The sequence below is a fragment of the Excalfactoria chinensis genome, chromosome Z, assembly GCF_039878825.1.
Source record: "Excalfactoria chinensis isolate bCotChi1 chromosome Z, bCotChi1.hap2, whole genome shotgun sequence".
Classification (NCBI taxonomy): Eukaryota; Metazoa; Chordata; class Aves; order Galliformes; family Phasianidae; genus Excalfactoria; species Excalfactoria chinensis.
In genome coordinates this window covers 11,890,464-11,907,305 of record NC_092857.1, presented here as the reverse complement: position 1 = coordinate 11,907,305, position 16,842 = coordinate 11,890,464, and the positions used below count along the sequence as shown (strand labels likewise).

General features: G+C 37.6%; 1 protein-coding gene across 3 annotated transcripts in view; it reads left to right on the top strand.

Moving 5' to 3' along the window:
- Nucleotides 1-16,842, top strand: part of FYB1 (FYN binding protein 1) — a 60,933-nt gene that overhangs the window by 35,508 nt on the left and 8,583 nt on the right. For 2 of the 3 annotated variants that reach the window (XM_072359461.1, XM_072359463.1), the window contains exons 3-14: nucleotides 1,661-1,814; nucleotides 3,243-3,301; nucleotides 4,526-4,545; nucleotides 5,286-5,332; nucleotides 6,549-6,666; nucleotides 8,126-8,282; nucleotides 9,510-9,642; nucleotides 12,314-12,342; nucleotides 13,494-13,563; nucleotides 14,074-14,214; nucleotides 15,262-15,293; nucleotides 16,335-16,404. In XM_072359461.1, coding sequence (XP_072215562.1) covers nucleotides 1,661-1,814; nucleotides 3,243-3,301; nucleotides 4,526-4,545; nucleotides 5,286-5,332; nucleotides 6,549-6,666; nucleotides 8,126-8,282; nucleotides 9,510-9,642; nucleotides 12,314-12,342; nucleotides 13,494-13,563; nucleotides 14,074-14,214; nucleotides 15,262-15,293; nucleotides 16,335-16,404 — 1,030 coding nt within the window. The remainder of the gene's footprint in view (nucleotides 1-1,660; nucleotides 1,815-3,242; nucleotides 3,302-4,525; nucleotides 4,546-5,285; nucleotides 5,333-6,548; nucleotides 6,667-8,125; nucleotides 8,283-9,509; nucleotides 9,643-12,313; nucleotides 12,343-13,493; nucleotides 13,564-14,073; nucleotides 14,215-15,261; nucleotides 15,294-16,334; nucleotides 16,405-16,842) is intronic. The other variant, XM_072359462.1, reaches the window with a different exon arrangement.

Below are 16,842 nucleotides of genomic sequence, written 5' to 3'. Positions count from 1 at the left end.
ACTCACAGCAGTTGTAGACTAGGAGGTTATTGGGAAGAATTCATACACACATGTCTAGCTCCGAGCAGCAAATTGTAGATTGGGTGCATGACAAATTCAGTTTGTTCTGGTATTTGTTACCAAAAATAGGTAAAATAAACCTAGTATAGCAACTTCCCTGCCACATGAGTCTGCTAATGTAAGGAGATAAGAATAATTGGTTGGACTTGATGATCTTTAAGGTCTTTTCCAACCTGAGTGATTCTATGATTCTATGTTTCTAACTCTTGCTCCTGTTTTCTTCCCCCAACAATGATCTGAAGTAGAGAAATGAGGCACAGAACATTTATATTGTCCAGCATTTTATTGTGTAATACAATAGGCTTCTGGCTCCTCATTCTGTCTCATAGTATTGCTAAAATGGCAGGTAATAGGATTCTTAACGTTATTTTGGGGCATGCATTGTGGATAAATTAAACATTCTGCTCTATAAATTTACAAAATAATAATAATAATAATAATAATAATGAAAATCTGTACAAGAGCTTTTTCAATTGAATTTCAGACTCCCAAACAGCTCAGGAAAGCTCTTTCAGTCTCTTACTAAGTTTCAGTCTGGATATTAAGCAATAATAAATACTTGTTGTTTTGTGTTTAAATCACTTTTTTTTTTGTTTTGTTTTGTTTTGTTTTTTTCCCAACACTTTGAAGAATATTCTGTTCTTGATATGATTTTCATCTCCACTACACAGGTGTAAGCTTGAAGAGAACCTCCAGAAGTCAAAAGGGTTTTGTTTTGTTTTGTTTTCTTTTCTTTTCTTGTTGTTGTTGGCTTAACTGACATGTGAATATTATTTCTTCTCCTGCTCCTCTTTCTTAGATTTTGTTGGACTTTGCTCCATACAGCTGGGAAGAATTCCTTCTGGGTAGCTTTTAATCCACTAATGCTAGTTAAAATGTAATCCTGTGCTTAACATCGTGGCATGCAGGCAGTGATTTTGTTAGAATGTGTGTGAGTAACTTCTCTGACAATGAACTCTCAAAGCAATAGTTGGGACGGTTTTGGTTGCAGCCTGTATGTGGAGCACACATTCAGTGACGTACACAGTGCAGTCAACTCACATAATTATGGCTTCTGTGTTCCTCCTGCACTGCATCACCTTGTTTTTAAGACTACACCTGTTGGGGGTGTAGCTTCCCAAATTGCATCTTTTATTTAGTATGGGTTTGCCAGTGTAAAAACACTAGGTCCAATCTTTTATAGCTGACATTACAAATCTACTTGAAGTTGTACAAAGACGTGTGCAGCTTTTAATCAATACCAAGAAGCCTTTTCGTTTCTCTTATCCTCCCCTTAGATTTTGGTTTTGAGCAAGGAAAACTCCAGCAAGACTGCATCACTGTTTCTGTGACATTGATCATTGCAGGCAAACTGTAGAATAAATGATAATTCAAGAGCTCAACAGCTTATACACTGGACAAACAGATGTTTTAGTATCTCTTTCATGTGTTTGCAGAAACATTTATAAGGACTGCTGTAGGCATTACATTCTTCTAGGCAGAACTTGAGGTTTCCAGCTCTTCTAAACTTCTTGAGCTGATTGCTTGGTTAATTTAGTCTGTTCTGGTTTTGCTTGTTTGTTCATTTGTTTTTGTTTGTTTTTGTTTGTTTGTTTTACAGACCCTAAGAATGAAGGGTTTAAACAGATGGCACCTACCCCAGCAGCAGCCTCCCCACCTGCACCACCCCCTCCACCTGCCTCTCACCCATCCCTGCATTGCCCTGCAGCTCCCAGCCTGCCGCCAAGAAATGTCAAGCCCAGCTCTGAAACAGTGTAAGTGAGTTTAACATCCCAGGTCTTTCATCTTCTCTCCTATTTCTGCCAGTTTGTTCATGTAGTAGCAGCTGAAGACCATTTTCCAGGTTTCTGGGCATTTTGCTCATCTTACCCTTTCCCTGCTCTGTCTGGGTAAGTTTTCTGTTAGTTTGGATTCTCCATCCATTTAGTTGTTTCCCAAGATAGCGTTATCTATAAGGACACTTTCTCCGTCCCTTGGTAAGGGGGTAGGGGAGGGAGCAGACAGACATCCTGCTGGGTTTTGTACTCCGAAGAGGTACATTTCGTATGCTTTCGTAAAGTCAGCTGAGTCAATAACTGAAGCCTTCCCGTGCATTTTTCCGGAGGGAAGGAGTCAGGAGGGTCAGTCTGTCTTAGCTGACACCCCACCGTGCGAGCGCGAGGAACTGAGATCAGCGGTCGGTGTGAAACCGCACGACGGAGCGCAGCCTGGCCGGCCGCGATAATATTAGAAGCCTCCGTTACACTCGGTCTTACATCGCCCTTCTCTGAAAAGCCGCCGCGGTGAAGAGGGGAGAGCACTTCTTTACGGCGTGCAAGCTGACCGGAAACAAGCTGAGGATAATATCGAGCTCTGAGTATACTATCGAGCTCTCTTCCTGCTAGCAGCTTGCTTCTAAGGGCAGACGGGGAGATGTATGGGAGCTGGGACCGGCCGGCAGCGCTTTGGGCTCTGCCCGCACCCTGGAGCTGTGCTCCGTCCCCCCCTGGCGGCCGCGGCGGCCCCGGTGGGTCGGTGTTTGTTAGGGGTGGTCCCGTTCTCCTCTCCTCGCTCCCGTGACACCCCTCTATTGAATGAATACCCAGATTGACAGTCCTCATTCGACTATTATAGAGTGTTCAAAAGTTAAATATCTCTAATGTAATTTCGGGCTAAATTTTCAGTTTCTTACTTCTCTTGGTTTGGCAGCACTTTGGCAATGCCAGAGCCCTTATACCTGACCTATCCTTAAGTTGTGGTTTCTCCTGTCCGCTGTTTGCACTTGCCATACAAGTCAGGGAGCAATCTGTAGAGCTATATTTACCATTGTGCAAAACATCTGGTGTTCTGCTTGTATATTGTGTGAGAAGCCTTCATCTGTGAGTGTGATTAAGATAACCAGCCGACACTCCACTGGGTCAGCCCATGTGCCTGTTGTATTTCTCATACCACACCCATCCCCATGGTGTCTGAGTGCCTTCAGCTCATTTTCTCCATTCACACTCAGGACCAAGGTGAGGTTCTAATCACATGAAGAGCAGCTTAGGGAATTGCATGAGTACTTAAGGAACATGTAAGTCTCAACAGGGTCCCCTGTCATTCTATAAAATAATAGAAGAAGACACCAGAAAAATAGCTATATGAAAATGCAACTATAAATTCATCTTTATAGCTTTCACGTGTTCCCTTTCTCTTATTTACAGAAATCCAGAGACTGAAGAAAACTATGATGATGTTGAATTTCTTTTACAGGGTAGGATGGGTAAGTTTTAAATAATAACAGCTATATGAAGCTGTAAGTAAATTGTATTTATAAGAGAAGCAAAAGCATATTGTATCTTAATGTGTTTGTGAGTGATTGGTGTAACTGATTATTCTGGTACTGAAGTTTTATAAATGAAGAAGTTTTTCTCATAATAGCTGTTTTACAATTAATATGACATCCTTTCAGGAACTGCTTTAAATATCTCTCTTCCACTCTCCTCCCCTAATCCCCCCGTTTTTGTTTTGTTGTTGTGCCTAATACAGTGGGACTGTAAATTACCAGATTTTAAAATCCAAACCCAAATGAATGCTGTTCTTTCAGAGCTGAAGCTGTGCACTCCAGTGAAACAGGCGTTGTTTTATACTTGATTAAGAAAATAATAATATTTTGATTGTGCTTCTAGTGTTTCTTTCTGATCTGCCTTCTGTAAGAGGCAGTGAGTGGCTGTGCTGTACCAGGAGCAGCCAGAGAAGCAAGCAGATTGCAACACAAAGAATTTCAGTCTGCCTTCTGATTTCTCTTCTGGAGGCATCACTCTGTGCCAGGCACAGTATGTGTCCTCTAGAGTGATGGACATCCACACTGTACAGCACTGTGGGCACTGGAGCTACATCCGAGCCCAAGCTCTTTGCTCACCAAACCTTTCTGTGCAGGGAGGAGGAAGTGGTGGATTCAGATTTCCTCCTCCTCCTGCAGCTCAGGGCAGACACCAGCTTAACAGGAAAACCTTTGCACCCCCTACACAGCTGCAGAGCTGGTGCAAGAAAGTTGCTTGTGGTCTTGCTCAGACCAAGTTATCTTTTTTTTTTTTTTTTTTTTTTTTTTTTTTTTTTTTTTTTTTAAAAAAAACACAAAAAAACGTTGATTTTCAGTATAAGCAGGCATTTTTCCATAAAAATTGCATAGGTGAGTTTGTCAGTGTCACTGATGAATCTTGAAAACAAATTTTTCACTTCTAAAACTGTGGCAAAATAAGCTATTTTTTACAAAACAGCAGGTAAAGTGTTTGTGGCAGGTATGACCACTTTACAATGTACAAGAAAAAATACCTTGAAAACCTCTGTTTTTTCCACTCTCAAATCTTCACTGAAAGTAAGAGCCTGCATTTATTTCCAGTTAATACCACTCGTGTTTTAGCAGTCTGTAAAGAATTAACACTAGATTGAATTGCTTTTGTACAACAAAAAAATAATATCCTGATTTTTATTTCTGGTTAAACAGGTCCTGGAAACAAAGATGGGGTAAGTGTTATCCTCCCTGATAAATTTATCCTTTTTAGTACAAGTTACTTCCAATTAATTAGAAAATGAGTTGCGGAATGAATCCAGCCATATTGACAATAAATCGTAGAAGTACTTATTATGCAGGACATAAATAAAACTGTGTAAGCAGAGCTAATTATCAAAGCTGGCTTGACATTAGTTTATTTTTTTAACAAAAAAAGTGTGTTTTGTTGTTGTTGCTGCTGCTGTTTTTCTTTAAAAACAAAACAAACCTTCTATTTCTTCTGACACTTAATCTCACTGGGCTTTCCCAGAAACAAGGGCCCTCTTCTATTACAGTAATAAATGACTTGCATCAGCTAAGCACAGGTTTGTCTTGATACATGCGAGTACCTGGCTGAACTAGGACTAAAACAGGTTCTCAGACCCTAATCTGACTTCCATTTAGATCCCAAGCATTCCAGAGTGGAATATTACTGCTACTAACTGTGGCACTTTCATCATAGCAATGCAATAATCATTGCAGATAAAGGTTTTCCAGGACTAGCATTGTAATTTAAAACATCCACTTTTGATGAAGCATTGTGCTGCTGTGATAGCAACAATTGAGGGCACTATAGCTGATATCATAAATACAAAGTCAGGTGAAAAAAAAGAATGAGTATGAAAATCTTGCTGTAAATGTTTTTATGTTGTCTGTGAAGCTCATCTTCTTTTCAGATGTATCTAAGCCATTTAAAATGACTTTTGTCTTACAGGACCAAGGAAGTGATGGAGAGATGTATGAGGACATAAATGACATGAGGTATTAATTTAAAACCCTGTAGCCTATTAGCAAAAGCCTACAAACCCCTGTATTTTTATTAGCAAAAGCTTCCTAGAACAGGTGCTTCATGTGGTGCAATAGAAGTGATTCCAGTGCAGTTGCTACCAAGCATTATTGGATTCATCCATTTCACTTGGGGAAAGTCAGATTGTTCACAGGTTATTTCCAACTTATATCTCATATGCCCTGGGGTGGAAAAAAAGCCTTTAATAAAGCCATGTTATTACTGTGAGCTAGGTAACAGAAAAATCTGATTTCTGATCTAATGAACATGTATGAATCTCTATTTGGAATTACTGCTTAGAAGCAAAAGCAAGGTCAGCCCCCTCAGTATTATGATCTCACAGAGATCCTTTTGTTGTGGCTGTTCTTGCTTTGTATATAAGTATACATAAATGAATTTGTATGAGTGACTGGATTTACAGCTCTCATGGCCCAAGACTCCTGGCATTTCTGTAGAGCTGAAATCAGCGCTCTGCTCACCTGTTAGCCCTTCATTTTGAGGAGTGTCTCACTGCACCAATAGCTAGGTATATGGGATTCACTGTATGCTAGGATGTAAAGAAACATTTTAATTCCTTTGGAATAAATGAGATTCTAAAGTTCCTACACCAAAATATTGTTTCAGAAGTAGAATGACTTTCAGTAATAATTTCTTGTTAAATTTCCTTTGAAAAGTTACAGCAAAGCTGTAACTATCGTCCTACTTACATCCCCACATCTTAGTACAATCTGGTATACAAGGCATCACAGGCAATGTACCCTAGTGTACTAAGTCCACTTACGATGCAGTACATTTTACGTTGACCACTGGAATATAATTCAATTAAGTTTAAAACAGCATGACCCTGATAGGTTCAGGCTTTGTGAACCACTGATAGCCTGGATATGTATTTGGCACCCATACTGCTACCAGTTTCCAAGCCTCCTTAACAAAATAAGCTCAGAATTGTTTGGATGCGCACATGCAGAGCCAGCCTTCCTTTCTGCTATATTGTCATCTTGAAAACTGCTGCTTTAAATTATGTATGTGGTACAAGAGAGAGGGCTACTTCTTCAATCTTTTACAACCGCGTTTGGGTTTAGAATTTGCATCTTTGGTTTCACTGAGAGAAGTAGTCTTCTGTCATGTGTAGCCATTTTTTGATGTTGGGTAAGAAACCTCTATTGAGATTTGCATTGTTGTTAATTCTAGAACATCAAGGGAAAAAGAGAAGAGGTCGGAAAAGGAAGAAAAGAAAAGATTGGACCAAGAAAAGAAAGAACAAAAAGAAAAAGAAAAGAAAGAGCAGGAAATAAGGAAGAAATTCAAAGTAAGCACTTTGTTTTGTACACTGGGCAAAGACATCTAAGATTCATTAATCAGCATTGCTGAGTTCAAAATAGTTTTGCAGACAGCTGAGAAGTGTATTTGTTCTGCTAGGTAGGTCAAGCACCTGGATAAATCCTGAGTACAGTTTTCACCTACCCTTTTATGTTTGGCATATGACTGATTTCAGACTCTGTACTGAAGACGTTTTTTCAGTGTTTATGCTGTTTCTGTTTTCACTGAATTCCCTTATGTTCTATTTATGGGAAAGGAAAAAAAAAAAAAAAAAAAAGCCTTAAAATAATTTTCCTTCACTGAATAGCAGCAAAAGCCCCTTATAAAAGTGGAAAGTGGGGACCATATACTTCATACTGTTTGCTTAACTTGATCTAGATACAACCATATCAAGCCTCTAAGAGATTTCAGCATTAAATAGCATCACATTACCCTTTCCTTAGTCTCCAGCTCAGAGGGACTTCTGGCTTAAATGGGTTGGAAGGGTGTATGATACATTTGTATGGAAGCTACAGTTACTGTCAGAGACTAAGATCTGAGTTATGAGGTAGTTCTTTCTGCTTTCTGTCATTTTTATGTAGCTGGTGGTCAGCACACTCCCACAGTTTAAAAAGCTGCCAATCATATTCTTTTAATTGATTCTTATTTGTGATGTTCTCACTCTGTTCCCTTTGGTTTCCTTGTACACAGTAGGTGGATTTATATTTCTTGCTTTCTGCTATGCACTGTGCACAGCAACACCACTGTGATTCTCCCACATCTTAGCCTTGGCATGAGCTGAAGAGCAAATATTAAAGGAAAATATTAATAGTTAATAGTGAATTAGCTGATGTTTGTCAGGGGGTTTGTGACAAATCTACTTCATATAAGAATAGATATTCCTAAGACAGTCTGTAGCTGTTAACAGCCAAATCTTTCTGCAAGACTACTGATATGGTAAGGCACAGAAATTAAAATCCAAACAAGTTTCCCCTCAACATACATAAAGAAACTCCTGAATTTTACCAAACTGGGCAATCACCTCTTAGAGGTGCTTGTAGAATCACTTATAAAGCATAATTTTCTGCACATGACTTGTGTGGAAGACTTTCTTAATCTTACAGGAGATTTCTTCATATCAGTAGTTCCGCTGGAACTACGTGGAGCTGCCTGGTAGAATCAAATACAAATCTGCTCTGTGAGAAACAGCTACACAGTTTGATTTTAGTCTTCTATTGTTGTGCTTCTTCCACTCATTCAGCTGCTTTATTTCTATCTTTCAACACCCAGTTTTAACTATAGTTCGTAAGTTGGAAGAAAGGGTGATGTGTTTTTATTTGCCTATAGTACTTTAAATGTCAACTAAACAAGTAGTCATCATGATAGTTATTTTATCTTTTGCGTGAACATCTGGGAAAGAACTGTATTTTTCTACATCTGTGACTTTTTTCATTGTTTTTTCTCCACAGTTAACAGGACCCATCCAAGTTCTTCATCAGGCACGAGCTTGTATTGACAGCAAGGGAGGGAAGAATGAACTGACTGTCAAGCAGGGGGATCAAATTGAAATAATTCGTCTAACAGACAACCCAGAAGGAAAGTGGCTGGGCAGGATAAAAGGGTGCTGTAAGTTCTGCTTCTTCACTGTGCTACTGAATGCTTTCACTATAAGAAAGGGAATGTGAGTGTGCACGCAGCATTTCACCAAAAGAGTCACCTTAACAAGGCTGAGTCACTCATCAACAAAGTAGTAATTACTACCATGAGCTCTGCTGTCTTTACACAGCATGCAGGCCTCAGTTCATTGCAGCAAGTTATTGTACAACATAATGTAGCATCAACAGTTACTACAATAAGTTAGGAACTATTCTAGGCATACACTGGGATCTTCAAGGACCTGTTGGGAGGTAATTCAATATCATCCTTCGAAGTAGCATCAGAATTTGGCTCCATGCAAGTAATGATGTTGGCTTTTTCAAGTTGTTCTATGAGAAATAAAATGGATGTGCCTAAATTAGAAACAGGGAATAGAAGATCTTATAATAAGTGGTTTTTTTTGTTTGTTTGTTTTGTTTTGTCTGAAATATAAGACATTTTTCTACTTGTATTAACAAATTCAGTGGATCCATGACTATGGTGAAGGGCTGACTATCTGACTTTGGAGGTGTAGCAAAGATATTGAAAGATGATCCATAAAATCAATGGAAGTCATTAAAATCAGTATAAGTTATTAAGAGCACTGCTTTAAATTTTGAGGAGACTGAAATAACAATTTCAATATGACCTCACACATGTACAGCTGGACAGTACCAGTTGAGCACTTTGTAGTACTCGGCATTAGAAGACATTAAAGAAACATTTCCCACATGAGGATAGAACAAGAGAGCTGGGAGAGTGCACTTGGGAATATAATTAGTTCTCTTTAGTGATATTCCACAGAGAGGAGGATGGTAATACAGCTCCAGTGTGTCTACCAACCCAAAGCACAATCCTTGCAAAAAAAGGTGTCTCTCCTTCCTTACATCCTGTTGGAATCTTTGTCATGGACTGTATAAAACATGCCAAAAGACCACAGTGGTCCCAGCTTGTACCAGCTTTGCTTCCTGGGGCCTGCTCAAGAAATTCTTCAGCTCTAGCTGAGAAGCAAAGATGAAGTTAACTTGACACAGGTAGAGGAGGGCTGAGATGGGTCTGAGATTTGTACATATGTAGGCAGATAGAATGACACATTTCTATGAACGTTTTCAAAGATGATCCAATATAACGTAATCAGTGATTCTGTACTTTCTGTTAATATGCTCTTTTTACTGCAGGCTTTAAAACTCTGTAATTAACATGGTTTTATTTATTTAGATGGATACATTAAAACAACTGTAGTGGAAATTGATTATGATTCCTTAAAAACAAAACAACAAACTGTTGTGAAGCAACCAGAGATTGACCAAGAGGTATATGATGATATTGGAGAGCAGGACAGTATTAGCAGGTATGTATAAGGAACACACTAAAAGGAATCATCTCAGACAGCCTGAACAGGAGAAGTTTTACAACTACCAAGTAGGCTTTTTTCATAAAACAAAAACAATTATTTGTATCCAAAACATGTCACTGAACTATTCATTCTGAAGTAGTTGAAGGAATAAGAATGGACTCAGTGGTTCAGAATCTATAAACACTCACCCTCAGGAGAAAACTTGTGTGTGTGTGTGTGTGTCAGAAAAGAAAAAAACAAGCCTTTTAAATTCCCTGATATAGCCTGATATAGGTGTGAGCTACATTTCCTTTAAATTTGTGTTATAAAAAGTAGAATTGCAAAACAGAACTTTCAATGATAATCTAGTTCCAGCTTCTCTGTCATGAACAAGGGCACCTTCCCCTAGATCAAGTTCTACAATTAAACAGTCCCCAGTGCATTTGTAATGCAGTGCTACTTCGCAGCCTCTCTACTTCAGTGTTCCATGCTTCTAATGTCAAAGAGACCTGCAGCTAGGAAATGGCCATCTCCAGCCGATATCAAATTTACTGGCAAGGTAGTATATTTATAACATTGTGATAGGAGCTGGAGCTATCGTATAACTCAAAATGAATGTAGTAACTCTGTTACCTGGCCTTAATATGAGAGTCTGTTTCTGTCTCATGAAGTAGCAAACCAGTGCTCATTTTCCATCCTGTGTCCTGATGTGCAGAATCACATACACTGGAATTCAGATAAGAGGTCTGTGTATAAGCATAGAGGATTTCAGAGTGTAGGACAACCATCATGCAGCATTCAGTTATTACATCTGATTTTAGTGCTTCCCAGCACCTTTGCTTAGAGACTTGTCTGGAATAAAATGATCGCAGCTGTCTGGCTGGGTCACAGATGATCCTCAGCTGCTAGAACTGCCTCATGAGCTCCAAAAGCAGCACTTTGAAGATCTGCCTTTGGGCTGGCATTCTTTAGGTAACTAATATGGTTTTGTATCTGATATTTTTGCAGGTTGCTCAGTATCTATTTCCCTCAGTGCACATTAGTCTCATATCATAGTAATGGTAGTCAGAAGAGTTATTCAAGTTATTCTGGGGCCTAGATACTCTAAGTGTAAGGTACTTCCATCACAGAAGTTGCTTTGGCCAATCCATTTCACTATGTCACGCATCACAATTAACCACCTCAATGCAAGTGATGTAGGAAAATTCTTCAAATTAATTAAATTCAAAAGTAAACGAATACTTACATTGTTGCATACAGAAATGATAGTTAAATGAACCTGGGTAGCTGAATAAATGGCTCATATTCATTAAATTCTTAGGGATTGTATTTTGACTTTTTTATCTTCTCTAGTGATCAGTAACATTCTTTTCAGTTCATGAGCATGAACTGTTGGAAGGTCTGAAGTGCATCAACTTGTTTTTAAACCACTGTAAGAATGCTACACTATAAAAAAGCCTCTTTACCAAACAGCATTATCCCATTATCAGGAGTATTATTTATATTCCAAAATTAACAAAATACTAGGGCTACTGTATTTCACTAGTTCTTGGTACAAGAGTTTAAGAAAAATCTCACTTTGATGTACGTTAAAACAAGAGTTTGACCTGGAATTAATCTTAGTTACCATGAGCCTATCAGATTATTTACAATTACTGTTAGAACATCACACTAATCCTTGAAATTCTAGAAACATGCAGTTAGAGGTTTAAAGCATCACCTATTAAAAGACAGTTGAGCAATAAGTTTGTTGGCTTACCATTTAATCCCATGAAAATTGCCTCATAAGGGGTGAATCTAAAGGGTGTGGGTGTACTCTCATGTGTTCAGTCAGGTTATAATATAATTTCCATCCAGCTAAACTACATGACATCCTAAGATTTCTTCCAACTTGAGTTATCCTGTGATCATAAGCTATATTTTTTTCTTCGGCTTAATGACATCAACAGCAATAAAAAAAACTTTCTGAATACATAATTAGTTAACAGCTCTAGACAATGGCTTGCATCTCCTAGAAATTAAATGAAAATGACATAAATTTCCAATAGTATCAATTAATATCAATTAAGTTTAAGTATGCTGAAGATCTGAAAATGTGCACCTATATATACCTTAAAATATCTGCTTAGATCTCTGCAAATTTCCCTCACAACTTCAATTACAAATGCCGTGTCTCTTGCCCTTTTATATTAACTGAAGAGGCCATAGATTACTCTGACTTATTCCACTGTGAATTATTGTGAATGATATTCTAAAACACCTTTCCATCTATTTTGTAATAAACTATTTCCAGGGATAAAAACAGAGCAAATTTTCTAAATTCCTTTACCTAACTGCTGAAAGCTAATCTCTCCTCATCTAAGAGCTAATTCACTTGTGAATTAGATGACATACTTCCTTTAGCATTTCTGAAAGCACACCTACTTTTTAACTGCAAGAAGTCAGTTCTTGAAGGCAGACACAAAAACAGAAGTGGCACATTCAGTTGCAGCCCCGATAGTGCGTGTAGACCTGTGCCTCAGCTTTCAGCACGTAATTTGCAGCACACAAAAAAGTACCAAAGCCAGAAGGTTTAGAACTAAGAACAGTTAAAGCAAGAGGTAATCATGATGTGTTGTACTGTTTGTTTGTTTGTTCGTTCAAAGTAGAGTCTTCTCTAAAACTCCTGTTGTTTTTGTTCTTCCAGTCAGAGTGGTGGTCGAAATGGAGCTGGAAGTAAGTTTCTATGTGTGCTTTTGGAGGAAGTTGTTTCTGTATACTACTTACCTTCAGATCCAGGCCTCCGCAGCTTCCAAATAGTGCAGTATAACGCAGTAATTACCCATAATCATGCTATGCATTAGCTAACTAACAACAAGCAAGGAACCATGGTGGCCAAATTCACTTTCTTACACACCTGCATGAACTTGGATGAAAATGAATTTATCTTCACATACTGTGAATTGGAAGCATGCTAGATTATTGACAATTAAGGTATTTTTATGACAAGGTAAATAACCTCGCAAAACAGGAAAGACATAACTAGAAAACAGATTTTGTGCCAGATAAATCCATCTCTGAAACAACCAATGATATTAACAATTGAAGTTGAATTTTTTATGGCAGATTTGAAGGGTATTTCAGTTCCAGCAATACTCTGGAGTCCTAACTGTTATAACTGCAGTAGTTCCACACTGTCAAAAACACACATTCAAATCAGTTTCCTCTTTGGTAACACATATATTTATGTAGCATTCTCTGTTGATCACAAGAGCGCAGATCATCTTCTCAGCTTAGAGTTTAGATACTAGTCATGGGAGAAGCATCCCCTGGCAGTTCTGAATGAAGCTGCTGCCAGATAAGTACAGATTTCACTAGGAGCTCTGACCAGCGGCTGGAACTGGGTATGGAAACTGAGCTAGCCCTGTGCTGAGGGAGGTGGTGCTCAGAGGTCAGAACAGTGGCCAAAATGGGGAGCTTGCATTGCACTCGTCTGTAACTCCCATGGATGAACACAAGGTGTCATCTGCTTGAAGTGCTGGTCTGACATCTGCAATCATCTCAAACAGAAACACACAAAAAAAGTCATCATACCAAATGGAACAAAACCACCTGCTGAGAATTTCATCAAATACAGTGTAAATTCATTTGTTTTCTCTATTCATGCTCTTGTTAGTGGCAAGGCCATGTTTAAATGGCGTGCCCAACTGGAATATGTCTCAACTGCTGTTTTAATAAATAGGCTCTGTGGGTTTACAGAAAAACTCAGTTTATAAGAATATTGCACAGACTTTGCACAGACATCTGCCACGCTGAGGCCAGTAATTAGTACCATGTTCAGACACATTAAATATAAATACATTAACTTACTCTCTGATTTCTTAAAGAGATGTTCCCTCCTCCTCCTTCTGATCAAGAAATTTATGATGGAGTTGATGACTCAGATGCTGCTCCTGGGTATGTTTTCATATCATTTAAATATCTGTGTTTAAATTTTGGCTTTTCTTAAAATTTGAAATACTAATTAGGAATAGTTGGGCTTTTCAGTAAGTGAGTTGGCATCAGGTGATATATGAATCTAAAAAAGGAAAGGTTCTTTGGTCTTTAGGAGAATTTCCATTTTGTAACTAACATTAGTGTGTCAGCAAAAGAAGCTGCCATCTTGAAAATCACAAAGAAGACCAAATAACTCTGAAATGGGAACAACATGAAAAAGAGCTTGCTACATAACAGCACAAAGTCAGAAATTGGGTAGACAGTATCTATAACTATAAATGTATCTCTGTGTAAGAGAGAAATACATAATAATATATATATTACTATGTACCTATAATACATACTTGAGCATTTTAAATAGTTACGTGTTCTCACTGTGTTGACATTAATGAGAACTATGTACCTCAAAACTGGAGTTTTTGGAAGGAGTGTTACATTTTACATTGTGATAATTGCATGCATACTCCAAAGGTCTGTATCACAGGATGAAGATAAGAATTATTTCTGGTCCTGGGGAATCTTGAAGAAGCTAAAGGGCAAAGATGACAAAAAGAAAAGTGTACGAGAAAAAACAACCAAAGTCAATGTGGCAGAAGATAATGGAGATTTGTTGTAAGAGTCTGCTAGGAAATCACAGCGCACATTAACTAATTCTAATAAAGCACTGATCGTATGCTACTAACATGTTCACACAGCAGCCTAATGAATCATGCACCAAATTGCACCCTCTTTTCTTCTAATCTTCACAATGTAATTAGTATACTTACACACTGTATTTGTTGCATGAACCTAGAAAATAAAACGTAACAAAAAAATATACTCCTTAAAAAAATGCATCATCTCTTCCACCAGTACAACATAGCTGATGTAAACTGGTAAATCTAGTTCTGCCAATCCAGATTTTAGGAATATTAAATCATGGAGAAAATGGCAGAGATTATCTTCTTCCCAGCATGCTTAGTGGTTAGGTCAGGAATTAATGTTTTCACTACCATTTTTTCTCATTCACTTCTTAACTAGTTTTCAGCGGTAAAAAACACTTGGTCCTTGAGAATTGATAGTGTCAGCAGGTCTTAAAAATATCTGGACATTACTTGGAGCCCTTCTGTCATAACTGTAGTAAATGGTGTGAAAGGCTGTCAGTGTGATATAAATATTTAATGGCCACTTTTTTTTCTTTTCTTTTCTTTTCTTTTCTTTTCTTTTCTTTTCTTTTCTTTTCTTTTCTTTTCTTTTCTTTTCTTTTCTTTTCTTTTCTTTTCTTTTCTTTTCTTTTCTTTTCTTTTCTTTTCTTTTCTTTCTTTTCTTTTCTTTTCTTTTCTTTTCTTTTCTTTTCTTTTCTTTTCTTTTCTTTTCTTTTCTTTTCTTTTCTTTTCTTTTCTTTTCTTTTCTTTTCTTTTCTTTTCTTTTCTTTTCTTTTCTTTTCTTTTCTTCTTTCCTTTCCTTTCCTTTCCTTTCCTTTCCTTTCCTTTCCTTTCCTTTCCTTTCCTTTCCTTTCCTTTCCTTTCCTTTCCTTTCCTTTCCTTTCCTTTCCTTTCCTTTCCTTTCCTTTCCTTTCCTTTCCTTTCCTTTCCTTTCCTTTCCTTTCCTTTCCTTTCCTTTTCCTTTCTTTTCCTTTCTTTTCCTTTCTTTTCCTTTCTTTTTCATTTCTTTTCCCAGAAGGTGTCCTTCAACAAAGCAGTTTGGAAAAGGTAATTAATAGTCTATTGTTTTGTCCCCATATTGATTACTGATCTTTTTTATCCTGCATATATTACTCTGTATCTTGTTAGTCACAAAAACATATCCAAGGAAGGACACAGAATTTCCCAGTACTTACCCAGTCCTAGCAAACAAATTTGAAATGTGGTGACTGAGTTGGCTACAGATGAGGAAATACCAATACAGTGCAAGCTTCCTAGAAAACAGTTTAATGTATTTTTAAAGAGGGCAGGATGCTTCTCTTGGAGACTTCCAATTATTCTTTTCATTTAACATTTAGCGTGAATAGATGAAGTTGGAAAGTAACTCCTAATGAGAGACTTCAAAAGCATAGAGAGATGCCTGCTGTTATTTTTATCACCTGCAGTGTTGTTGTAAGAAAACATAAGTATCAGTTCATCCAGGAAATAAAGAACAAACTCTCACAAGTTTGGAGGCTGTTGCCTGAACTGAATTCTAAACCTTTTATCTCCCACTGTGACTTTTTTAAGCCATGGATTTGATAAGTTGAATAATTGCCTTCTTTCCACAAAAACTCTGGATGTGATTCAAAGTGTATTCTTGTGGTAAAAATCTTTTCCACTACTCTAACAATATAAGGTGGTCTATAAACCAGTGTACGTGTGAATCATGTCCACTTCTAGTCAATGCTACGCTGGCCAAAATACAACAGAAGTGCTTGAGTGTATATTAAAATAAAATCCTAAAAATATACTTTGGTGCAACACAGTGGGAAATAGACTAATTAAAATGAAGATTAAGGGTTATTGCATTAGCCAACATGTGCTAAAACTTGTTCCAGCTTAAGAAGATTAAAATATCAGTGAATAGCTATTATTATTAATAAAGAGTCTTATTCTGAAAAGGGCTGCTTATGTATGTTTTGCTCAGCAGTTTGTGCAGAACAGAGGGCCCACAGTTACTACAGAAAAGGAGTGACTACAAGATGCTGCAGTTTCTGGTTAACTTACGTATACTGTTCTGATCTGTAACATAATAATTTTGAATCTGTTTTAATATTACTGTTTCAGATTGTGGAGACAGTGATGTTTATGATGATGTAGATTCCTCAGACTTCCCTCCTCCACCACCTGAATTCAAGCAAGTGAAAATTACTATTCTGATTAAAAATCTTTAGTACTCTCTGATATATTTTCAAAGTATTTAGTATAAGTGTACTGTATGCCTTATGTGGTGGTATCAGGTCTCATGGTTATCATAACCCTGCTATTGGCAATGGCTTCCATTATAGACTGAAACAGTAATTGCATTTGAGTACAGAATAAATAATAATTCTTTGAAATTCAACAAATGTAGCTCCTGACGAACAAGAGGTAGAAGTGAATGTGTGACCTAAAGATCTTTAATTGTAGATTCTCTGCACGCAGACCTCTTCCTATTAAAATCTGGATACTGTTAAGATAAGTACTATACTTGATCTTGGTTGCTACAGTATTTTATGAGAAAAGGAGATAGTGTTCAGTGTTATCGATATGAAACACATCTGGAAGTATAAAGTTCAACCTGGAAAACTTTTAT